General features: G+C 46.9%; 7 protein-coding genes across 7 annotated transcripts; 5 read left to right on the top strand and 2 right to left on the bottom strand.

The window, feature by feature from the left end:
* Positions 1-120: 120 nt before the first annotated feature.
* On the top strand, positions 121-2,376 carry GGS25DRAFT_512983 (DNA topoisomerase; the record flags this gene model as incomplete). Its single annotated transcript, XM_049262840.1, has 6 exons — positions 121-201; positions 270-467; positions 524-702; positions 756-925; positions 973-2,273; positions 2,341-2,376. 6 exons carry the CDS (start codon positions 121-123, stop codon positions 2,374-2,376), a joined length of 1,965 nt encoding a protein of 654 aa, XP_049120191.1.
* A 3,234-nt stretch (positions 2,377-5,610) lies between these two features.
* Positions 5,611-7,147, top strand: GGS25DRAFT_126991 (putative Sin3 binding protein-domain-containing protein). The gene has a single exon (XM_049256197.1). The coding sequence runs from the start codon at positions 5,904-5,906 to the stop codon at positions 7,002-7,004; it is 1,101 nt and encodes a 366-aa protein (XP_049120190.1). The 5' UTR covers positions 5,611-5,903; the 3' UTR covers positions 7,005-7,147.
* A 4,916-nt stretch (positions 7,148-12,063) lies between these two features.
* On the top strand, positions 12,064-14,386 carry GGS25DRAFT_126949 (uncharacterized protein). The gene is made up of 4 exons (XM_049256196.1): positions 12,064-12,476; positions 12,543-12,746; positions 12,879-12,960; positions 13,028-14,386. The coding sequence occupies exons 1-4, from the start codon at positions 12,291-12,293 to the stop codon at positions 14,281-14,283; spliced, it is 1,728 nt and encodes a 575-aa protein (XP_049120189.1). The 5' UTR covers positions 12,064-12,290; the 3' UTR covers positions 14,284-14,386.
* Positions 14,387-16,417: 2,031 nt separating this feature from the next.
* On the bottom strand, positions 16,418-18,889 carry GGS25DRAFT_126891 (uncharacterized protein). The gene is made up of 3 exons (XM_049256194.1): positions 18,692-18,889; positions 18,604-18,615; positions 16,418-18,545 (listed from the first exon to the last, which is right to left on the bottom strand). Exon 3 carries the CDS (start codon positions 18,203-18,205, stop codon positions 16,538-16,540), a length of 1,668 nt encoding a protein of 555 aa, XP_049120188.1. The 5' UTR covers positions 18,206-18,545; positions 18,604-18,615; positions 18,692-18,889; the 3' UTR covers positions 16,418-16,537.
* A 600-nt stretch (positions 18,890-19,489) lies between these two features.
* Positions 19,490-20,664, bottom strand: GGS25DRAFT_126831 (uncharacterized protein). The gene is made up of 5 exons (XM_049256193.1): positions 20,506-20,664; positions 20,295-20,444; positions 20,147-20,219; positions 20,001-20,073; positions 19,490-19,941 (listed from the first exon to the last, which is right to left on the bottom strand). Exons 4-5 carry the CDS (start codon positions 20,070-20,072, stop codon positions 19,735-19,737), a joined length of 279 nt encoding a protein of 92 aa, XP_049120187.1. The 5' UTR covers position 20,073; positions 20,147-20,219; positions 20,295-20,444; positions 20,506-20,664; the 3' UTR covers positions 19,490-19,734.
* Positions 20,665-20,744: 80 nt separating this feature from the next.
* On the top strand, positions 20,745-21,264 carry GGS25DRAFT_518304 (membrane-associated, eicosanoid/glutathione metabolism protein; the record flags this gene model as incomplete). The annotated part of the gene is made up of 2 exons (XM_049263510.1): positions 20,745-20,778; positions 20,858-21,264. 2 exons carry the CDS (start codon positions 20,745-20,747, stop codon positions 21,262-21,264), a joined length of 441 nt encoding a protein of 146 aa, XP_049120186.1.
* A 183-nt stretch (positions 21,265-21,447) lies between these two features.
* GGS25DRAFT_126793 (BCNT-domain-containing protein) lies at positions 21,448-23,262 on the top strand. The gene is made up of 2 exons (XM_049256192.1): positions 21,448-22,896; positions 22,966-23,262. Exon 1 carries the CDS (start codon positions 21,679-21,681, stop codon positions 22,666-22,668), a length of 990 nt encoding a protein of 329 aa, XP_049120185.1. The 5' UTR covers positions 21,448-21,678; the 3' UTR covers positions 22,669-22,896; positions 22,966-23,262.
* The last annotated feature ends 1 nt before the right edge of the window (position 23,263 follows it).

The raw sequence follows: 23,263 nt of genomic DNA, 5'->3' as shown, positions 1-23,263 counted from the left end.
TCTTCATAACCAATGTCCATAACATGCTTCCCTAGATACATGTATCGTACAAGAAGGATACATCGAGCGGTATCACCGATATTCCACATCGGACACCTTCTTGCTCGCTTTGAATCTACCATGAGAATTCTCTGCGTCGCTGAGAAGCCCTCTATCGCGAAAGCCGTTGCAGGCCATCTCTCAGGTGGTCAAGTTCAAAGTGTTAGTCGTGAATTTCTTTCGGCTTCTAGATCATGCACTGGGATGTTGGCTCACTAACATCAATGCAGCACAATACACCTGAGAAGTACATCAAGAATTATGTCTTTGATTACGACTTTGGGCGTCCCTGGGGCCAGTGTCAGGTTACGATGACCTCTGTATTAGGCCATCTCACTTCTGCTGAGTTCCCTGCCGACTACAAGAAATGGGAGTATCCACCCCCCGAGAGTCTGTTTGATGCGCCTGTGAACATAGTCGTCTCAGATGTAAGTTATTCTTCCTGCAACACTCAACATAACCAATTCCTAAACACAGCCCCTAGGACAAGAAGAAGGTAGCAGAGAACATAGAAAAGCAAGCACGATATGCTAATGCATTATGCATATGGACGGATTGTGACCGAGAGGGTGAGCACATAGGGCATGAGATTTGCGAGGCCGCTAAGAAAGGCAACCGAACCCTTGATATCAAAAGAGCAAGGTTCAGCAACATCGAAAGAGCGTCAGTTACTAACCCCTATCGTAGGTGGACAGATTTGGCTAACGTAAATCTAGGCATATATTGAATGCGTCTCGCAATCTTATCAATCTCGACCACAAACAGGTGAACGCTGTAGCCTCTCGGATTGAACTGGATCTCAGGATAGGTTATGCTTTTAGTCGGTTTCTAACCACAAATATCAGGAGCTTAGGAGGACTTTTCTCGGAGCTTGTGATAAGTTATGGTTTGTCACCCCGAGGCCTAATGTATAGCACCGTTCTGACTTTGCAGGATCTTGCCAATTCCCAACTCTAGGGTTTGTGGTGGATAGATATTTCAAAGTAAGAAATTTCAAGCCCGAATCGTTTTGGGCCATCAAAGTCATGCACAAACGAGAGGGTATAGATGTCCACTTTAGTTGGTTACGACATCGTCTATTTGATAGGGCATCAGTTATCACTCTTTACGAAAGATGTCTCACGGCAAAGACGGCCGAGGTAGTCAGGGTCCAGGAGAAGCCGACAAAGAAATTGAGGCCACTACCATTAACTACGGTTGAGTTGCAAAAGATGGCGACAATATTTCTACATATGACGGGTCAGCAAGCGATGGAGACCGCAGAGCACCTTTACAATAAGGGATTCATCAGTTATCCCAGAACGGAGACAGACCGGTTTGACTCCGGTATGAATCTTCGCGCATTGGTGCAGAAACAGATACAGTCTAGTTCCTGGGGAGGATTTGCACAGAATCTAGTCGACGGTGGGTTTCAGCAACCACGGCAAGGGCGTAATGATGACAAGGCACATCCTCCAATTCATCCAATCACCTTTGCATCGCCATCCGTTCTTAACGATAGGGAGAAGAAGCTCTACGAATTCGTCGTCAGGCGGTTTCTAGCTTGCTGCTCAGAAGATGCCAAAGGTGTTGCTACGGATGTTGATATTCAATTCGGAGAGGAATCATTCCACGCCCACGGCGTTGTCGTATTAGAGCGGAATTACTTAGAGGTGTATGTGTATGATAAGTGGACTGGGACAGCACAGCTTCCCAAATTCACAGTTGGGGAGCGCTTCGAGCCCACTGAAGCTCTCATGACGGAGGGGAAGACTGCACCTCCAAACTACCTGACTGAGGCAGACTTGATTGCCCTCATGGATGCTAACGGGATTGGAACTGACGCCACGATGGCCGAGCACATCCAGAAAATTCAAGACAGATCATATGTCCGTCTAGTGCCCCGGACCGGGCAGGCAGCGGAGGACGGAGATGAAGGGGCTAATGCCCCGGCAGCACGAGGAGGGCGCGGTAGCCGTGGCGGCCGCAGCCGAGGCGGAGGAAATGCTACCGGTGGGAGAAAAGGGGTGATGGAGTTTATTCCTACTCAGCTAGGTGTGGCTTTAATCGAAGGATTTGATCGGATGAATTTCGAGACTAGCCTTGGAAAACCATTTCTAAGGAAGGAGATGGAATCAAAAATGAAGGCTATCTGCGATGGGCGTGCGACAAAGGAGGCTGTTCTAAACGAAAGCATTCAGCAATACCGACAGGTCTACATGCAATCAAAACAGAAACTAGATGTTCTCATGGCGGTAAGTTTTTATCCCAGTGTCTCACTCGAGCGCCTCACTTGAACACAAGGTCCTAATCAAATTACAGGCCTGTCGGCAATATCTTCAGCAACGTGGTGGATGAAGTAGAAAATGTACTTTCGACGTTGCCAGTCGGGATGGCCAAAGTATCATTGGGGCCTGCGAAGAATCCCAAAGAATCTGCGTGCTCATCCATATCCCACCACAGGGTAGTAGCACGTACGCATACAGCACAAGATTTTCACGGACCGACTCCCTACTGGAAGATTATCGCTAATGGAGGGAAATGTAGGTACCTACCTAGGTATTGCTATGTTCTGGTCTACTCCGAGTATCGGCGGTTTAATTACTCAAATGGCACTCTGACGATAACACTCAAATTGAAGACGTATATTGCAATACTTGAGCAAGATATACTTGAAGTCAAGCGAACATCAACAGCCATGGGCCAAACAAAACGAAGCGTATTTGAGACGAGTGCAAGGGATGCATTGGTGAATTGGATGAAACAAGAGTAGTATCTAATTCTTCGTCGAGCTACGTCTACACGGACAGACTACCTCGTGCATAGGCCGCTCTCAGGTATCGGGGTGATAAGCAGCAAAGACATGACTATGATGCCAGCCTGCTCCCTCAAACTACACACCTATGAAGACGTGTCGTCGGATCGCAGTATCTCAAAACGTGGGGGAAGCATACTAGATGATGGGTTATTCCCTCGAACCTCACTACTATGTGCACTACACGCACACATTACATGTAGCGGGGTATTCTATTCGAGCTTTACGAAATCAAACAAAACCCCTCTTCGGATACAGCCAATACAACCATTCACGATCATGTACCACATACCACAACTAGTCTGCTTTGCTTCCTCGCTTTTGTGGCTGCCGGACTGTGATACTATGATCTATCATAGCCAATCTTGGAACGAATTAAGCTGCTGACATGCAGAGGGGAATCAAATCGGCTTACGACTAAATATACATATATCTATGGATTTAACTGTATGTACTAGCTTCGAGAATCCGTGCCCCAGAAACAAATCAATTGGAACATTGATGCCCCCTCCATCGATCCGTTGTGCATCCGGCTAGCACTACGGCTTAGCTTGAGCGTTGGTGGAATGGAGCAAAGTCGCGCATCACGGCTTGTTCTTATCCAATCACAATGGAGCGCATGTACAACGTGAGAGATTCCTGGGACCATGGTGTTCGAAAGTTGGGAATCATGTGGTACTGGATCCAAGCTACGTACGGAATAGTCAGTCGTTGACCTCGAACTCAAAACTAGCGCTTTCCAATGCGTGCGCAGCATTGTCAATCTTGTCAATCATGTCTATGCTAGTAGCAATGTGTATGTAGGTACACGGAACCACCAGCATAGCCGAAGAGCAGACTACTAGGTATGTACAGTAGGTATGTACATGGGGTGCGGCTGTACAATACATGATCAGCAAATCTTCAGTGTGTCGCTCTCTCTCCCTCTCAAATCAATTAGAAAGACTGAGATGCTACTGCTACGCCTCTTGCTTGCCCAATCTAGGTAACTACATGAAGGTGTCTTCATTGGTTCTGATTGTGATCAGGCCGCAAAAGATGTGACGCAAAGTTGTGCCTAGGTAAGGAGGGAGATAAAGACTTGGGGAGACGTTTCGCGGTTTGGGTGAGATTTCTTATATGTACAAGTATAGTATGCTGATAACGGAATCTAGTCTCGGCTAGGCAATGGTCCAATGGCCTATCTCAATCCCACAACATGTGAGATACCGTGACCGGTGGCTACATGGAATGGCTTTCCTGGCCTCGGTCTAATGGCGACTTTTTAGTATCATGCTGTTCCCCAAGCAGCCCGACATGCGTCCCACGAGTTTCTTGGTGGGACATTCCCGAAAACATGTATTCATTCAAAGTATACAAAGTATCCGTTATCAGCCTACCAGTTGACATCAAAATACTTGGGTATGTCTCTCTCCCTGCATGTATACATACATGTCCATGTAATCCGAAAGCATGTGGCCCACGTCATATGGATCGGAATCCGACCTAGGAATAAGCTGGATCTGTCGGGAATGCACCGAAAGCTTCATGGAGACAAACATTGAACAGGCCAGGCACACAAAGAGCGATATTGAAAGACAACAAAGACCTGCGAGAAGGCTACATGCCTTTACCTTTACATTTACACTTACATACATGCATGTAGTATGTAGTTAGGTAGGTGCATGCTTGTTCAGTTATGTAGCGACTGGAACATTGGAGGTATTGTACATAGGTAACCAACTGAATGACTGAATGACTCAAGTGATGATTACATTATGTACAGTACCTAGTAGGTATGTATTTGACAGGCAAAAAGGTTGGCATCCCAATGTAGATTCGAAACATCCAATGCCTATCATAGCCCAACAAGAACATACATGTAGGCCTGGCTGGTGGTCTCCAAGTTCTTGTCGATGATAAGGCCATAGTTATATGGAGGTATGTACCTAGACTGACACGATACGAAACTTCAAATGTTGCCACAGTACAACATCAACCACACCAACATAATACTTACCTAGGTAGATAATATGTTAGGTACGAATAGTGCTGTTATAGTTGATGTGTATGTGAGTTCTAGGACTTTATAATTGTTAGTTATCGTTGGTAATAAGCATAACAGAGAATACCTGCCTACACCAAGCATAAACGGTATGGATATATACTTATTTATGTACATACCGTTTCAATGTTAGTCTTGGCTTTCTTCACCTTACCTAAGGTATGTACTAGTATTGTACCTACCTTAGGTAAAGTACCTATGCTTTCTCAGAGTGCTCCTTATTATTAGGTGCACCACTCCTAATTTGCTAGGATCACGGCGTGGCTTCCCCCTCTTGATCAATCAGGTTCTTGCATTACTCCCTGTGCGCTGTGCTACGCCCTGCTGACCATGCTGAACAACACAACGCACCCCCCCCCCTTTACGTCCCTTGTCCAGCCAGTAGAAGCTTCCTTGCGCTCCTTTTGATTTGTCTTAGCGAACAGTTCATTACATTAGTAGGTCATAACCGTCGCTCTCTTCTTTCTTGACTTTACGTTGATCTTTCCTTTCGTCAAGGAACATCAACAACAACAAGAAATCAACAACACCGCAATCTTTTTTGCACCCCCCCAAGAGTCATCTTTTGTCACAGTCAAAGATAATCGCGTCAGCACTGCCAATTCGCCTTTCACTACAATAATTGCACATTGAATTTGTTTTGTTTTCCTCGACAGAGATCAGAAAACAAATAATAATTCGGTTTTTGCCGTATTTGTAAACCCCCTAACTTCGGACTGGTTCTATGTAAGTGACTCACCTACACCGTCATTAAGCGATCTACCCTCTTTACCCTCTTGACCCTCTCCCCAGCCAAGCCGTGCCCTGCCTTGCCCTGCCTTGCCCTGCATCGCGGCGGTCTACATAAACTTCATCAATTTAAAATCACAAAATCATAACAAAAACATACAAATCACACACAATCATACAATTTCCATAATATTTAATAAACTGTCATTATCTCCATTTTATCATATCATAAATACCATTGTCTAATTGGCTGTCGCCTATCTTGATAGACACGTCTCGAAGCTTCAATTACGCAAAATGGCAACCATGGCATCGGCTACCGCTGTTCGCGATATCCTCAAGACCTCCTCTCTCAGCCGAGACAACTTAACTGCTGTAGCGGCTGCTCGGAGCGTCCCTGTGACACGAACTCATTCCCTCCCGACTCCTCCCAATTCCATATCCCCTACTCTGCCACCCCACGGCCTAAGGGCTCAGCTGCAAAAGGCCAGGCTCGAACCTGTCGACTCGGATCTTGACCTCCACGATGCTGAGCATAGTCCTCTTGGTTCACCGACCTTCGAGTCCGCAGGTGCTATCACTCCGGCCCTCCTCGCCAAATTCCACCTTCCGGAGATTCTACTGAACCACGGGCCTTTGGCTATTCGATACATCATGGGGTACCTGACGACCTCGGTGCCCGGATTTGCGGGTATTCCTCCACCGAAGGCACGAAGGTTAGTCGTGGCAGCGCTGGAAGGACGTGGACAAGGACACGGCGTCGAAGGTGGAGGAGTTTATGGTGACGTGGAATTTCAAAAAGTCGGATGGGGCCGATGGGACGCCAGGCGACGTGGCCAATCCACTCGAGAAGCCTCATCTCGACAAAACTTAGGCGCTGTCAACCCTAGCTCCCATCCAGCTAGCATACCAATCTCGAAAGGCACAGGGTGGAGTGCTGACCGATCCCGACTGAACCCACGTGCTATCAGCACTGGAAACTCGGCGGCATTTTCTCACGACGACCGGGACGTTACCATGATGGAGAACGAGGCCGATAAGATGTCTCTCGATTCTCTCGATGAGCCTGCCTCGGCATCTTGCTCCTCGGCCCCTGATAACGAAGATATGATCATGAATGACGACCCCGAAGATGCCACTGATGACGAAGATTGGGCTGCCGTAGGGGCTGCCGCACTGCGAGCAGCATCATACTCGAGCCCAACCGATGTACGTCAAGGTGCAGACTATCTTTCCTCTCGTGTATATAACTCGTGTGGTTTCCGATCATTCTCCGGCAATACCGGCATGCTTCGGGAGCCGCGTCTCGATAACATCGATCTGGATGCATTGGCCGCTTCGTCAGACGCGCAGGAGCGCGAGGCTATTCAGGCACTTTTACAACTCGGTTCTGTATAATAATTTAGCATATGCGGCGTTTTAGGAACAACCCATTTCATCACGGGTTTGGTTTGGTTGGCTGGGCTGGCTGGGCTGGCTATCGTCGTTTTCCATCCCTGATCAAGGCACCTTTTCGTCTGGATCATTTTTTTCCACATCATCGCCTAGCATCTTTTGTTTCCGATATTCGGCGTCTGGCTTTTTTGGGATCGACCAAGGACATTCCACTATTTTCGATCTGGAGATATCCCGACCTCGGAATGTTCACTCCCTGTTGATGGTACCAATTTGCATGGCATTTCTCTTAACCTGGAGGTTGGTCGCATCTCCGCGATTGCGAACGGTTTGGAGTTTTGTCTTTCAGCTTCATTTTCCCCCGTTTATTACACGATTCACGAAACTCACGGCAAGTTGCCTGGTATACTCTTATCAGAAACTCACCAACATCGATACCAATACCAATCCAGAGGGGACCTATTAACCTCGCCTCGCGTGCTCGGTCTGATTCTAGGTCTCCTCGGCAACTGGAGCATCTTCGCTTGCACATTATACCCCATTGCGACGTACATATATCATTTTTTTTAATCACAACTCTATTACCCGTTGGCAGAGAGTTCCCTCCGCTTCAACACCATCCGCGGAGGACAACACACAAAACCTCTTCCATAATCAGCGGGAAACGAAGGAAGCGCCTGTATCCCATACATATGACGCAGCGGCTTCTTTCATTATAAACACCTAATTAAGGGGCCACCTTGCCCACGCGATCAAGACCCGGAAGTGGAAATGAAGGAGACGAGGCAAGACGAGGTTGGCATGTTTACCTGGGTAGACAGGCGCAAGTAGCCAAATTGACAGGGAGCGAGCTAGTGTTGCATGGCAAGTGAGCAAGCATTGTAAGAGCGATGGTTGTCGTCACTCAATATATGGACTAGCAACCGACTGATCGTCTACATGTCTGTATGTCCTACGTTCATATGCGTATCTTCTGATATAGAGTATTCGAGACGGCGAATAACTCGGCAGTGGAAGTTGGGGAAAGGAGAAAGTAGTGCTACTACTACTACGTAGTGAATTAAAGCTTCAAAGAAAGGTGGCGGTAGTGGGATTGGAGACGAGAATAGGGGATGTACTGCTACTGCTACCAGGCTAGGCTACCTACATATCTGCTGCACTACTACCGCTGTAGTAGTAGGTAGCCTACTTTACTTTCACATGGCGCTTTTGCCATCGCCACTCCAGAAAGAGAAAGAAATAAAGAAACAATTGACAAAAACTAATGTCTGATGGCCTGACCTGGTGTGACTTATGTGATGTGAACGTGTTTTCGCTGTAATGTATTCACGTGGTGCTTATGCTGAAGGCTTGGAAAATATGGACAGACAGACATACGTACACCCTGTTGTGAAGTCATTGGGGCTTAGGCAGATGGGGTCAGGGGTCAGGGGTAATGCCGTATTCGGGTCCTAAGAGGCTGTAAGGGGAGGCAAGGTATGTAGAAGATGTGTTGCTTCTGAGGCTGTTGGATTGGGTCAGGTTGGATAATACAGACCCATGTCGTCGCTGTGTTTCTTGGGATGATATAAGCTTAGAAACTCGGATTGATCAGGTGGACGGTCTTCTGGAAGTGTATGTTTATGGGGTTGGTAGGTATGACATGGTTAGGCACAAGGCGTTAGATGTTGTTGTTGTTGTTGCTGTTGTGGCTGGCGTGGCCTAACTAACCTCCAGGCTACTTGCATGGTATGTAGGTATTTAGTTGGAGAAAGGCATTGCCTTACTTGTGCAACTCTCCATATGTAAGGTACATATATATCGATATGTTTATGTTTCTTCTGCCCTTTCCCGTTATGCTTTCACACACTTTGTTCTGGAGGTAGGTAGGTATGTATGTAGCATATAACTATACTTCGGCAATTAGTTGGTAGGTATTGGTGTTTGATTTGATTTAGACATAACTAGCTAGACATAACTACCTCGAGCAGGGGGGGTATAATTAGGTGCATCCGCTCGTACCTTAGACTGATTTCTATTCTTAGGGTCGTCGTCGTAATAGCCATGGACAAAGAGGCTCAAAGCGGAAGCGAAATCGAGCATCGCCATGGCACGGCAGATAAGCATCGGCTCGCGGATCTCGAGATGCGTTTTCTTTTTGCATTCTGAAAGGCTATCTCGAAAACAAAACAAGGATGCCCTAATTAACTTCGTTCTTGCATTTATTAGACCAAGGCTGAGCTTTAAATGGATACCTCGAACTAAGAAAAGCGCCTTGGTACATAAGTAGGTGGTGTTAGTACAGTGTGACAGTGTCCACTGTCAACAGTTACCTAGGGCTAGGTACATATTCTCGGGCCATGTTTGCGAATTCCAACGGCTTCTTTGTGGTATGTTTGAGGCGATACACCCACCCATGGGCTACACTAGAGTAGCTCCAACGTCCTGGTTTAAGGCTACGGTTGGATGACGGAACATATCACTTGACGGTCTTGCTTATGACACCCCTCTAGGTTAGGAAGGAAGGGAAAAAATGAACAGAAAAAAAGAAAAAGAGTTTGACAAGTATTAACTATTGTCAAAGAGCACCTAATGTTGCTATGACATTATACCTTATCATGACGTTTGAACGGTTTGTTAACACGGGACCAAAGCACCCTGGATTTTCAAGGAACATCGATGATTAGGTATGTTTGATTTACTGTTGGAGCTAGGTAGAAGTTTGCCTACCGAGTTCTTCTATCAGCTTAGCAAAGAAGTGGTGATCAGAGCCCTGAGATGACGAATAGGAAACTCTACAGAGCTAGCACAGGCAAAAGAGTAGTCGAGAAACTAGTGCAATACTATCAATATATCACGTTGAACCTCTTAGGATCGTCGCCCAGTTGTAATATTTGTTATTGAGAGGGCATCAAACTAGGTATTGGCACGGATATCACTCGCGGCATGGCTGAGTCAGATGCAAAAGCCTGCCTGATCAGATGCTAATATAATGAACCTTTTGAGGTTACATCTCGAAAGGGTAGGTATAGCCTCACAGTGATAAGACATCCATCCATCCATCCATCCGTCCATGGCTTTCTTCTATTACGGATGGGAAGCCTTCACCGAAATCAAAATGACGAATGATAACGGCCCAAACCAAAACTGCGCTCTCGGTCGCAACAGTTGACGGCCCCAGTGCCTAACATGGTAAGGGGCGAATTCAACTTCCATATCCTGTCTTGTGATCGACTCGGTTGATTTGGTATTTTGGCCATTCGGAAGATAGACTGCCTGCATTGAAAGCCATTAAATAAAGCTTAGTACCTCGCAGGTAGGCAGGTAGGCAGGTAGGCAGGTAGATAGGTGGAAGGGTTCTGGAAACTCTAGCGGATTGGACCGTCCGAGTACCGTTCCAACTGCCTGAACCAGAAGAAACCAAGGGTGCTTCCCCTACTCCCTAGTGTAGACTGTTGGATGGAGTAGGTTAGGCATTTTGTAGAGTCGTTTGATTCGTAGTTACCTTGTTGCCGTCGTTGCCGGCAGATGGTAGGTAGTTTAGCAAGTGCATAGCCAAGGACTTGGCGGGCGGAAAAGAAACCAAGGCTTGGCCACCGGCGGAGTGCCCAGCGTCTATCTCTCCTGAACCAGATGACAGGCCTGAAAAGCGAACACCTTGTCCTTGTACTGGTTGATACCAAGACTTTTCCTCCGCTGCCATAATAGGTATCAATGGCATTTAAATTACAATGTGCAATGCCATATCTAATGCCATATCCAATGCCATGTCGAGAGAATGATAGGGCAAGATTGGATGCGATTGTCGTACGATGTCGCTATATCGTATGTCTTGCATCTTTGCCGTCTACCTAGATATGTGTTATATGTGTTATAGATAGGAAACACTTACACATATCATAAATGTATTAAACAAACGTTGAAGTAACTGGACAATGTTGGATTATCTATCATTGATATAAAAAGGGGTACTATATGTAGTAGTATGCAAGCCAGGTAAAGGAGATATGTACCTAAAGTACTGTACGTAGCATGAATTGAACGAAAATGGGATTAGCATGCATAACTGCTATATGCCTAGGTAGGCACATGCTATTATGTTGTACCATAACTAGTTACTACTAGTAGTACATACATACTACATAGTATTTATGTATGTAAGTCATATGTATGTGGTAAGTGATTACTACAAAATTGCGTTTTGATAATAATACATGGTACTTGGGTACGTAATGCAACAACGATCAGTAACCAGGTTGAGAAATACAATGTGTAAAGAAGGGAAGGAATAATCCAACGTGAGGAAAACCGTTGCTAGGAAAGTGGGCGCAGTCAAGTCTCGGCGCAGGAGGAACCGGCGGCCAAGGTTTTTCCAAGCAACCACGAGCAACCATAAGCATTTTCTTAGGTAGTTGCCCTACTACCTACTACTACATAGTACTGGATATCGAGACAATCAGCAAGTGCCAAGAGCACGCCAAGCTCTTGGCACTTGCTTGGCACGGAAGTCACTACTGAGGAGGGGTAACTCGCTCCTCCGTAGAAATTTACTACCAAACCTGAGTAACTCTCGGCACAGGGTACTTGAACCGTTTGCCCCCATTTCCCCCTAACCAATCATGCAACATCAACCGCAACACCCAAGACCCATCGCCAAGACTTTCCGCCTGGATATCGCCAAGGTCAAACGTCCATAATAAGGAGCGAGCACGACACCCGATTTACATAAACTGGGCATTCCTCTCTTCAGACAAATACGCCCTTTTTCTCTCCTTTGCTTCTTTGGGATTTCCAATCTGAATATTGCTTGTTTGCTTAAAATCGAGAGAAGCACGGTTTCTTTATGCTTCATCATTCTCGAAAGAGATCCAGTTCCTGTTCAAGCTCTTCTTGGCACCCCATAAGTCACATGTCACAAAGCTTGGACCGTCCAAGTTGTACCTAGGTATTATATTACAATCAAATCCAGTCACGAGAAAGAAAAGAAAAGAACAGAAAGAGCAGAAGAAAGAATTGAAAGAAAAGGGGAAAAGTTAATTCCTGAGGAAAAAAAGGAAACAAGAAATACCCCACATCTGGACTAATATTCTTCCCAATCACCTGACACCTTGGCCTGATTCAAATCAATAATTTATTTCCTGTCTAAATCACGTGAACTCTTTCCTTTACCAACATTTCCTCATTTACTAACATACTGCGTTAAGCCAATATTCTGGTTATCATCACTTTTTATCACGTGAACACCACACCCCCTTTTCTGAACCCCCTATTTGAACCCTTTATTCGAAGAACAAAGGTTCAATCGAAGTCATGTCAGCCGCACCGGAGAATAGTTCGACGCAATCGGGCGAAAGCTCAGCCTCCAACGGCACTACACCTGCGCCATCCACCGCGACAACCGCCACTTCGCAGTCCAGCGTTCCAGCCCAGGATGACTCTCTCACCTGCCGCTGGTCCGGCTGCAGCGACAAATTCAACACTGCCGAAACTCTCTATGTACGTTGTTGTGTTGCTTTATCCGCCATTAATATACCCATAAATTAGGCTAATAATTACCTTTAGGAGCACATATGTGAGAAGCATGTTGGCCGCAAGAGCACCAACAACTTGAACCTTACTTGCCAGTGGAATCAGTGCAAGACCACCACTGTCAAGCGTGATCATATCACTTCGCATATTCGTGTCCATGTACCTCTGAAGCCACACAAGTGCGACTTCTGCGGTAAATCCTTCAAGCGTCCCCAGGACTTGAAAAAGCATGTCAAGGTATGTTATATCGTCATCGTATAGGTGTAATATGGCATGTGAGATAATTATACATATCACACACATTACGCTCGAGCTAAACGCTTGTCCTCGTCGATTTGAGTTCTCGTTTTGCTAATTCGTAATCTGCAGACTCATGCTGATGATTCCGTTCTGGTCCGTTCACCAGATCAGCACGGGCCCATGAATGGCGGCTATCGACACCAAGGCAAAGGTAAGTCACTCTGCTTTATCTGAAACTTTGTTGCTTCCTCAGTTAGAGAGGCTAATCTGCCTCGTAGCTTCGTCCAGTTACTATGATCATAATGGTCAAATCCGTACTAACTCGGCCGCCTTTGGTCAACAGCCTCACCCCGGAAGCCACCCAAGTAGCTATTACCAGCACCATTCCCAGCCTTCCTTCGGAGGTCCCATGTATTATCAACCTATGGGTGGCCGAGGTGATCATATGGGCTACCAAGCTTCTGCGGAGTACGACAACCGCAAGCGCACCTATGATGTGTTGAACGAGTTCTTCGGTGACGCGAAGCGCCGCCAAATGGACCCAAACTCGTATGCCCAGGTTGGACAGAGACTCATGCCTCTACACAACGTTTTACCCATCCACTCAGGTTCCCTCGGCGCCGAGTACCTCCCCAGCCCCGCCGTCATGACTGTGGACGGCCCTGCTGGCCATGGTCCTTACCAGCAGCACTATTCATTGCCACCGATGCCTAACGTGCGCACTAAGAATGATCTCATTCAGATCGACCAGATGCTAGAGCAAATGCAGAGCACGGTGTACGAGAGCTCTAACACAGCTGCGGCCGCCGGAGTACACCAGCCTGGGTCACACTACGTGCCCCTTGGCTTCCGTCACAGCCAATCGCCACCGCATTCCGGGGCGCATCAATCCAATGCCATGAACAATAGTGGATACTCGGCCGCACACGTGGCATCGCCGCTAACTGCAGTCTCTTCGACACACTCGAACGGAACTCCCGCCGTAACACCACCATCTAGCTCTATGTCATACACGTCTGGCCATTCGCCGAGTGCTTCTTCCTCGGGTCTGTCACCGTCCACACGCCACAGCTCGACTACCTCGGCACTATACCCAACTCTTCCCGCCGTCACCTCCGGCTACCCTGGCCAATCCGCGACATCCACATTGGGGCCCAACTTCGATTCGGATCCCCGCCGCAGATACTCGGGTGGCATGCTCCAGCGCGCCAACGCCGGCCCTAGACCACACCTCGACCGTGAACTCACCAGCACGCCCAAACCGGAGCCGGCTGCTTCTGCCGTCAGTTCGCCGTCTGCAGAGTCTGAAGCTAGTGCCGAGGCTCGTGAGGATCAGGCATACGAGGCATGGCTGGAACACATCCGCGTCATCGAATACCTCCGCGAATACGTCATCGACCGCATCAAGCGCAAGGACTATGACGAGGAGAACAACTCTCACTCGCACTCCGGCTCGCACTCAGGCAGCGATATGGATGTCGACTCGCCTGTTCGCCCGCCATCTCAGCCGGCGTATCCTGCTCTTCCTATCTAGAATGTTGAAGAAGCAACTCGCGAAGGGCAGTATCTAGGCATCTACCTAGGTAGGCAGGTATGCAACGCAGCAACAAACGCAAATAGCTGTGGCCTTTTTTTTTTATGAGGGATGTACATAAAAGCAAACACAAAGGGAAAGTGGCGTTCTGATGTGCTGGAGATGGTTGTGGAAAAATCGCCCCTTTGGGTTTTTCTTCATGGTTCATGTTCATTTCTTCTTCTTCGCTCCTCCTTTTTTTTTTTCTCTTCCGATTCTTGGGGTGGTTTTTTTTTTTTTTTTTTTTCGCAAAACAAAATCGTGGCCTCTCGAGACACTGTTTCTTTGCTCTTGTTGTGGTTTTTCGTTTCAAGTTTAGTGCTCTCCTTCTTCTTCTGAGAGGAATATCTAGGTGACGGGATACGGTAGGATAGGGCTGGGAAGGGAAGGGTAGGGTAGGGTATTCGTGGAGAGGGAGCAGGGAAGGGAGAAAGGGATACCTTATTCGAAGGCTGAGATGTTTTTTTTTTATTTAAAAAAAAAGCTTAAGGCCTGTCTTGTTTCACCCCAACAATACCATACCTACATCGATCAATTGTTCTTTGCTTGCTTTTCTACTACCTACCTACCTACCTACCTACTGTAAAGGGGGAAGGGGGAAGAACGGGAGAATGGAAAGTCTGTCTACATATGTACATTGTAAGTAGGCAAGGCAAGGTACTGTAGATACAAAAAATGTCCCCTCAGTAAACTATAACTACTTACTTCAATGTTCCTATGGAGTGCCTACCTTCCCAGGCACGCAGATACAAACTTGTACCTACAGTAACCTTATGTAACTAGTACATAGTGATCTTATGAGTTAATGAGTACCGTCTGGCTGTTGTACGTCCGCCTGTCTAGATATCTGCATCTGTGTTGAGTGGTGCATGAAGTGTTTCGTACTAACAAGTCTAGGCAGTAGGTAGGTATGTTGGACAGGTTCTTTGTGTGTGTGTGTGTGTGTGATAGCTTTACATACATATGTATGTCAGTCTGGTGAGCTGCTTACTTTAAGATCGTAAAGAGGTAGGTAGGTACATTACATACCTAAGCAGGTAAATATCTGGACGTCGGGCGCCAAGTAATAATCCATGATTGTCTTTCTTGTCCACTACTAACTAACCTAACATATTACCTAGGTATTGTACTAAGCTAATGACTGGGGGTAAGAAGATCTAGGGTGATAATACTTCGTATGTATATATATATAGAGAGAGAGAGGCTTTGAGCAAAGTAGGTATAACTATAGGTAAGGACGTATGCCGTAGGGTGCCGTGGTACCTAGGTTAGGCAAGTATGTTTATCAAATACCGAAACATCTCGTTTCACCACCACCACCACCACCAAGCATTCACTGGGACCAATATGGTTGCATAGGTAGGTTAGGCAGATAGGTACCTACCAAGTGCCTAGGTAGGCACATAATCACACACGATACACGCAACCAAAGGATTAACACAAGAGAAATCATAAAGTACCTGCAAAAAAAATATCCGTAATTATTCTTATTTTTTATTAATTCATCGTATCGTTCGTTTATTGATTTAAATGTATAGAACTTTAATGGTGGCGGCTATTATTATATCGCACTTCAACATAAATAGTCCATTTATAGAGAGAATAAAAGTGAGAAGAGGGGAGAAAAAAAAGGTATACCCATTCATCCTTCATTGACTCAAGCTCAAACAACGATGCCCTTCTATGCGATGACGATGATGATGACGGGCCATGCAAATCATGTAGAGCTGGGACAGGAGATGGATTTTGGTTAGTTCATTTCAGCAGATGCTCAGATTCTGTTCGTATGCGGAAGGAAAAGAGTAACTAAAGATAGATAAAATCCAAAAGAGCAAAAGATGTCGAAAGAGATGGCGTATATGGTGATTCTCATTTTACGTCCGACTTCGAATGCGCTGCTGCTGTATGACCCGTGAATCGCCCAATATATTGTCAATGAGCTGGAGCAGAGTGAGGACTTAGTCGTTCTAGGCATCTCGGCTTGTCTTGATGCTTATGTCTCCTTGGATGTTGAATGCAATACCTGCTAACCAGTAGACGAGGATTTTTATTTCGGGTATAGAACAGAGTGCTCGAAGCGGAGAGGCGAGGAATCGCCGGGTTGGCAGTCATGACACGTGTATAATCATGAAAGAACCAAACCCATCGCCGCAGTGTTCGTGTTGGTTTAAAGTTGGCAGCCTCATAGAAAGCTCAAAGGGGTATTTAAAAATAATTATCCAGCGGAATTGTCTTTCGAGCCGGCTTCGTTGCGGCACCTACGACACATGCACCACCCACCAAGGCTGCCGCTTGCCCATTCCCTACGCTGTTGAACGGGTAGATTGACATCGCAATAATGATTGAGGATCTCCTCTCCCGCTTTTATGCCGCCTGGTGCACCATCAACCACCCTCTTCTCGCGCGCCGTCAAGACCATTCGGCCACCCCATTCCCAACTAACATTAGGGTCGCAGTCGTGGTTGGCAAGGCACCAGAAAGGATGAACAGCGGCGACATCAGGTCGTCCATCTCTCGGGTTTTGGCGAGCTGACGCAGTACCGCGAAACTTGCTGTAAAGTGTATTAAACACCCATGTATCATAGTTGGAAAGAGTGGCGTAGATATCAATGTCCATCTTCTCGAGGATGTGGAGGGGCGTCTCGATGTTGTAAGTAAAAGAAAAAGGCAGCGTCCACTCCGGAGGCGGTCCGGCCTTAGGCGATAGATCAATCTCGTTAGTTTGCGAGGAGACAAAATCTCCCCAAATATGCTTGACCTGGCTGACCTCAAGCGGGTGTATTTCTTGATGAGCTGCCATAGCTATAACCCGCGCGAGCAGTAAAAGATGAAGTGCCTCGTCAGCTTCCTTCGCATCGGCGTCTTTGGCGATCGAATCCACATCCTTTTCACAAACAGCTGGATGGTAAAGTTCCTGGGCCTTATCGAAGCAGTACTGCGTACAAAACACGGTATCGTAACATTCTGGGCAGTTGACAGCGGGAGACCCGCTTGCTAACGGCGGAAGTTCGCCGCTACAAGCATCACACACAGGTTCCTTTAGTCGATTATTCGCTGTCACGAGTGAGTATTCTACCAGGACATCTTCTCCCGGCGCGATATCCTCTCGGGCGAATAGGCCAAGCTGGCTACATGTCGGAATCACATCGTAATCATCAGTATTGCTCGGACATCCAAGTAATACGGGCAACTGGGCCACCTTGACGGTGCATTTTGGTGCTATATTGGCAAGCTGGTTATTAAGGACAGCCAAAGACTCGTCAGAAAATCGATCGGGTTCGTAGGAATTCCACGGATAAACCTCCCTACGCACCATGCCCCAGTCCGGCAGGTCGTTCACGCCGGTGATTGGCTTGCGGGTTCGGCGCTCGGCGACGGTTCGAATGTAACCCCGCGTGTTTAGAAGCTCCTGGTTATCCGGCGCAATAGCTAATCCTCGCTCGCAGAACTTGCATGCGCTTTTGAGACAGCCGCATAGCAGAAGGCTCAAGGCCAATATTTGATAACAACGGATAGATGCGAGAGTAGCAAATGCGGCTATGTCCTTTACACCGCCGTCTGATATGGGTAGACGAGATAGGTTGCCGGATAAGGAGCCATGCTCTAGGATTTCCAAGAATGAATCATGGGTGTAGGATGTCAGCGCTTCGAGGGCTTGGTTGTGATATTCGAAGCTCTCGTCACGAACCTCGTCGGTTAACAAAAGGGCGCGGTAAGCATCGCTAGCTGCCAAGTCGGGATATGCTAGGTCAGCGTAGACCAATGCGCGCCTTATATAAAGGATGAGGTCGTATGGGCTAGCTAGCAACTCATCGGTCAACGATTGGCGTTGACGTAGGAGCAACTCGATTCGAGTATCGAACTCCTCTTCGGACTCGTCCATCGCCCCAAAGGCACGGTTTAGTGCTTTATAGGTAGGAATCGAGATGGGTACCGTTGAAGTAACTGAGCAGCAGTGTGGGGGGTTGAAACCGCACTTCTGATCAGGGGCACGTCATTGCTTAGTTGCCTGCAGATTATCGTCGTTACTTCGGGTATGCGAGACGAGCACAAGGTACGACGTTTATTTTTGAAGGTTGAGTCAAGATTTTTTGGGGGACAAATTTGCAACGCTGTAAGATTTTGCCGATCAACGACACCCGTTCTCGTTCTCGGTTTAGTTCCCGTCTCCGATATCTCGGTTGCGATCAAGGTCTGTCCTAAGAGGGGCCGCGATGTATGCTCTATAGGTTAGCCGTATGTCGATCGGGATTATATATTATGAGTAAGTAATATATATACTTAAGCAAGTTGCTATTTCAGATATCAAATTCTAGAGATCGTACTTGATGAAAACGAAAGAAGAAGAAAAAAGAAAAAAAAAACCTACAACTAAAATCAAACAAGCAAATCTAAAGGAATCTTCATTGCCCTTTAAAAAAAAAAAAGTTGTACAGGTCCGACGAGCCCCTCCAAAAGTGTGTGCCCAAGCAAGCCAAGCTAGAAGGTGGCACGACCTTGAGTGCCCTGAGTGGAGTAAACTCAAGGTTAAAAAATCTGGATGGAACGATCACTCAAGGGATCCTCGGGACCCTCAAGGACCCTTGATGCTTCTAAATTCAGGGTCCTTTTGGGGGATATGTAGGTAGTACAGGTACCTGCTAGTAGGTACTAGATGGATCTATGCCCAGTGGAATCATACATGGATGTGCGCTGCGGGGTTTACCGGTCTGACGCTACCATAAGGCGCTACTACCTAAGTACTAGGTAGGCATAGCGGAGTATCTTAAATACCTAGGTCCGTACTACTAGGTACCATTTTACCACATGTGCACCATTTTATTACCATTTTCACGGAACTCGACATCTTTTCCGGCACGCCTAACCGAAACTCGACCACGGAGCCGAAATCCAGATGCGGTCAGTCTTTCGTCTCCTAAGGCGTCAGCCGCCGACAACTGCCGGCGCATCTCGATACCCGCTTTAAGTGCCCCGGCGTACAAGATAGAAGACTAGTGCGTGCCTACCTATGTACCTATTTAGGCACCTGGTAGTTCGTCCCAAATGCACAGGAAGCGCCACATATATGACACAGTCGAGTAAGGAGAGAGAAAGAGGGAGAGGTTTATATAAATGTACACATCACTAGCCTTGTAGACATCTGGAGGTCCCTTCTGACAAAGAGAATAGTATCCAATTATGTTATAGAATATGAAAAGTTGAGGTCGTGCGTGTTTGAAAATGAAACTGTTCCTGTATATAAGTCGTACTAGGTATATGTAACATACCCTGATACTTAGCTCCTCATCGAGAACCCTTGACGCCTTCAAAACTAATCCACATAACCATATTCTACCCCCCAAGTGTTGTTACATTGGTTTGTACGTACGTATTTTACGTACATAGGTAAGTGGGAACACATGTGTATGCATCTCACTGTTGCCTCTTGCTAGCACTTCCCTCCTTGACCATGCCCTCACAACCAGTGGCCTGGCCTAACTTCTGCTCAACCTTTCCAAAGCCTTGAGTCGAGGCATTGCGCTGTTCGCCCGCTGTTTTCATAGTATCGACGGCGTGGGCTTTGGCTTGCTCTCCAGAGGTTGTCCACGCTTGCGAGCCTGTGACACTGCCAATGGCCGACTACTTGTGACATTAGCATTGCCATTTTTTGAGAGTAGCATACTAGGTATGATACTAACCTCCGCGGTTCCCTTGACGTATTCGGCGTGGCCACCGATAAGAGAAGCTTGTGGGTTGTTTCCCGAAGACATAGTTGTGAGCTTTACAAAACAGTATGGTATAAGAAATCTAATAAGAAATACATGTAGTAAATAGATCTACCTATCCTAGTCACAAAGGGCTCTTCTTTCTTTAAATACTCGAGAAGTGCCGAGCTGCTTCGCACGCCTGGCTCAAGTCTGTGACGTCAGCAAGTACATGACCATGACACAATTGTGTTACAAGCGAAGATATGGATCATAGATCTATCTCACTTTGGAGTTGTGGGGTTCCGTGATATGGGGAACATTGAAGTTGTCAACGACGGGAAGAGTCTTGGCATCGAAGATCGCTCTCATGCAGAATGGCTGACCATTGATCTTCAAATCTCCAACTGCATCTTATAGCATGTATTACTGACATGGCTAGATCAATATAGCTGCGTCAGTACTATGCAATGAGGGGACGGAAGACAGGAGGCTGTACTAGTAGTAACCCTCAGACGTAGTATATAGACATGGTCCCCTTGTCGGATAGACGAGATCCACCCAAGGTCGCTAGGCAGCTAGGTTAAGTAGTTCAATGTTGATTACTACACCACACATGGCATGGTATCAGAGAATGACATCGGCTTTAGAAAAACCTTAACCTTTCACCTTTCTTCACTTCACTTCACTTTATACTACTGTACTTCCACCTACCTAGTACCTATATATCGTTGAATCATGGCTTATAGAGCTACAATTGGGCCCCTCGTGCGTGAGTTTGATCAAGCCAGCCCATACCTACATAACAGTTGAAACGCCTTACTGATTACATATCGTTGACTTGGTGATAGCTGTGACCGGCACCTTCGCACTTCCGTTCTCTGCGTATTTCACGTTCTTGAGCCTCCGCGTCGTCGGCCATCGTCTCAAGGAAAAGAAATACTTGGGTGATAACGCTTCCAAGAATGCCGACCCTACCGACAAGCTCTACTTGGCAACCCGTTGCCACGTAAACTTCCTCGAGAATGCCCCACTCGGTCTCATGCTTGCAGCGTTTGCTGAGCTGAACGGAGGAAGCCGGAAAGTGATTACTGCAGCTCTCAGCGCCTTCTTGGCTTTCCGAATCATTCACGCGGAGCTGGGTCTTATCACTGGGATGGGTATTGGACGACCCGTTGGCTACTATGGCTCTATGGTCACAATTGGAGGCCTGGCTGGGTATGCTGCATACCTCGTGAAGGAATATTGGGGCTTGTAAGATGAAGGGGGAAAATGTGGTCAATTTTATAGTATATTATATAGTATATAAACGTAAGGGTTATATTAGCTTGTCAAGATAAGATGAAATTTGCTCTTGTGTTGAAAGGTGTAGAACTGTGAAAGGTGTAGAACTGAATAGTGGTGACGTTATACATGGAACTGGGTTGTGGATTAAGAACTCAGCCTAGAACTTAAAGAATATCAATTAGTGGCACGTGCATAGTGTATATACATGTGGGGCGGGAATTAATGTTCTGTCAGTTCTGAACTTCAAAAGTTTTAATGTACCCTAGGTACCTAGCCTAGTACCTAGTACCCTACAACTTCAATGTTGAACAATGTTGAATAACATTGAATCGCGTTTCAATCTCCCACCTACGCGTACGACATAAGCTTCAAAACCATCAGAATCATGGCGCAAGAGCCACTCTTAGATGAAGACTATGCCTCTGATGAGGACTCCGACTTTGTCCCCGGCGCGGCGCCAGTAGCAGCCGATTCAGACTTATCCGAATCAGACGGCGAAGTTCAATTAGTCGCAATATCCAGTACGAAGCTCAGTGCTGATGCAGATCCCGACACCGGCTTCGAAAACTCGGGCGATGAAGCCATTATACATAAAGGAAAGAAACGTCAAAAGAAGAAGCGAAAACATGGCGACCTGGAAGATGTAGGTGGCGAGGGTGGTCTCATCAAGACTCGGAGTATGCGAGCAGTCGAGAAGGCAGAGAAAAAGTCGCGCGTAGATACTGGTCCCGTCACGATCGATGTGGATGACTTATGGGCAAAGATGACGGCTGGTCCCTTAATACCTTCCAAGTCCGATTCAGACACGAAGGAAAGCCAACGACCGACACAAGATGGCATTGACGGACAACCCCAGGCGGAAAAGGACAAGACACAAACGGAGAAGCCGAGCGTAGCCGAACCACCTGTGATGATCAAGATAAAACGTACATACAATTTCGCGGGAAAAGTGCATATGGAGGAAAAATTAGTACCCCGGGATTCGGCGGAAGCAAGACTGTACCTCGCATCCCAAGACCCAAACGCGGTCGAACCCGTCGAAGCAGAGGACGACCAACTCAAGAGAAACCCACGAAAGGCGTTCCGATCTATATTCGAGCCTGTTATTGAAGGCTTGACTCAACGTTCGGATCTGAACCTTGGCATGGATGTGAGGTTGCAGTTACGCGAGCAGGCCAAGGCAAAGAAATTGAATGTAGTCGAGAAGAGCCGGATGGACTGGGCCGGATTCGTGGACAAGGAGGGCATCAAAGACGAACTCGAATTAGCTGGGAAATCCAAGGAGTCTTATGTCAACCGACAGGACTTCTTGGACCGTGTCGCGATTAACAAGGAAGAGGAAGCTAGACGAGCCAGAATCGCTGGACGCGTTTGAAAAATCCTGCATCACCGTCATTCGGATCAACAACCACAATTCGGATCGTTACTGATGGAGATTAAACACAATTACTAGCATGTGTGTTATTATACTTAATTATCGAGCATTTCAAGGAAACCCCCGATGAAGCGAGAGTTGTTGATTCGAAACAACTGCCTAGCTATCACACTGTCATGAAAACTTAGGGGTGATGAGGCAATGATATCGGGTAGAGTAGCACAAGAAGTACGTCCAAGCCAGGCAACGGTACCCGAGGAGGCAGCCTATCTAGGTACCTAGCTAATGGTCTAATAGCGAAATTTGGCGTCAAGAGACGATGGCAGTGGGAATTCCGTCAACTTGAATAGGTTGAATAGGTGGTCGAGAGGGTACTTAGATTGGTCACAGGACGAATTGGGTCTTTCGAATGGGATAGGTATTCGTACGTGATAGGTATCCCCGGTTGATATTCATACATACCATTACCCCTGCAAGCATCCCTGTAAATACGTGCCCAGTAAATCGGTAGAAGCTTAGACCACCAACTTATCGCTTGTGGTAACAGCCCCACTGTGACGAAGCTCCTGCCCCTCCATGTCTTCAGCAGTACTAG

Source organism: Hypoxylon fragiforme, assembly GCF_022984875.1.
Source record: "Hypoxylon fragiforme strain CBS 206.31 chromosome Unknown GGS25scaffold_2, whole genome shotgun sequence".
NCBI classification, from domain to species: Eukaryota; Fungi; Ascomycota; class Sordariomycetes; order Xylariales; family Hypoxylaceae; genus Hypoxylon; species Hypoxylon fragiforme.
This window is presented reverse-complemented; position numbering and strand designations above follow the sequence as displayed.

Coding starts and splice junctions, on each gene's coding strand:
- GGS25DRAFT_126991 (XM_049256197.1), top strand. CDS start 5,904: ATGGCAACCATGGCATCGGCTACCGCTGTTCGCGATATCCTCAAGACC.
- GGS25DRAFT_126949 (XM_049256196.1), top strand. CDS start 12,291: ATGTCAGCCGCACCGGAGAATAGTTCGACGCAATCGGGCGAAAGCTCA. Junction 12,477..12,542: donor ACACTGCCGAAACTCTCTAT/GTACGTTGTTGT, acceptor AATTACCTTTAG/GAGCACATATGTGAGAAGCA. Junction 12,961..13,027: donor CTATCGACACCAAGGCAAAG/GTAAGTCACTCT, acceptor TCTGCCTCGTAG/CTTCGTCCAGTTACTATGAT.
- GGS25DRAFT_126891 (XM_049256194.1), bottom strand. CDS start 18,205: ATGGACGAGTCCGAAGAGGAGTTCGATACTCGAATCGAGTTGCTCCTA.
- GGS25DRAFT_126831 (XM_049256193.1), bottom strand. CDS start 20,072: ATGTCTTCGGGAAACAACCCACAAGCTTCTCTTATCGGTGGCCACGCC. Junction 19,942..20,000: donor ACGTCAAGGGAACCGCGGAG/GTTAGTATCATA, acceptor TGTCACAAGTAG/TCGGCCATTGGCAGTGTCAC.
- GGS25DRAFT_126793 (XM_049256192.1), top strand. CDS start 21,679: ATGGCGCAAGAGCCACTCTTAGATGAAGACTATGCCTCTGATGAGGAC.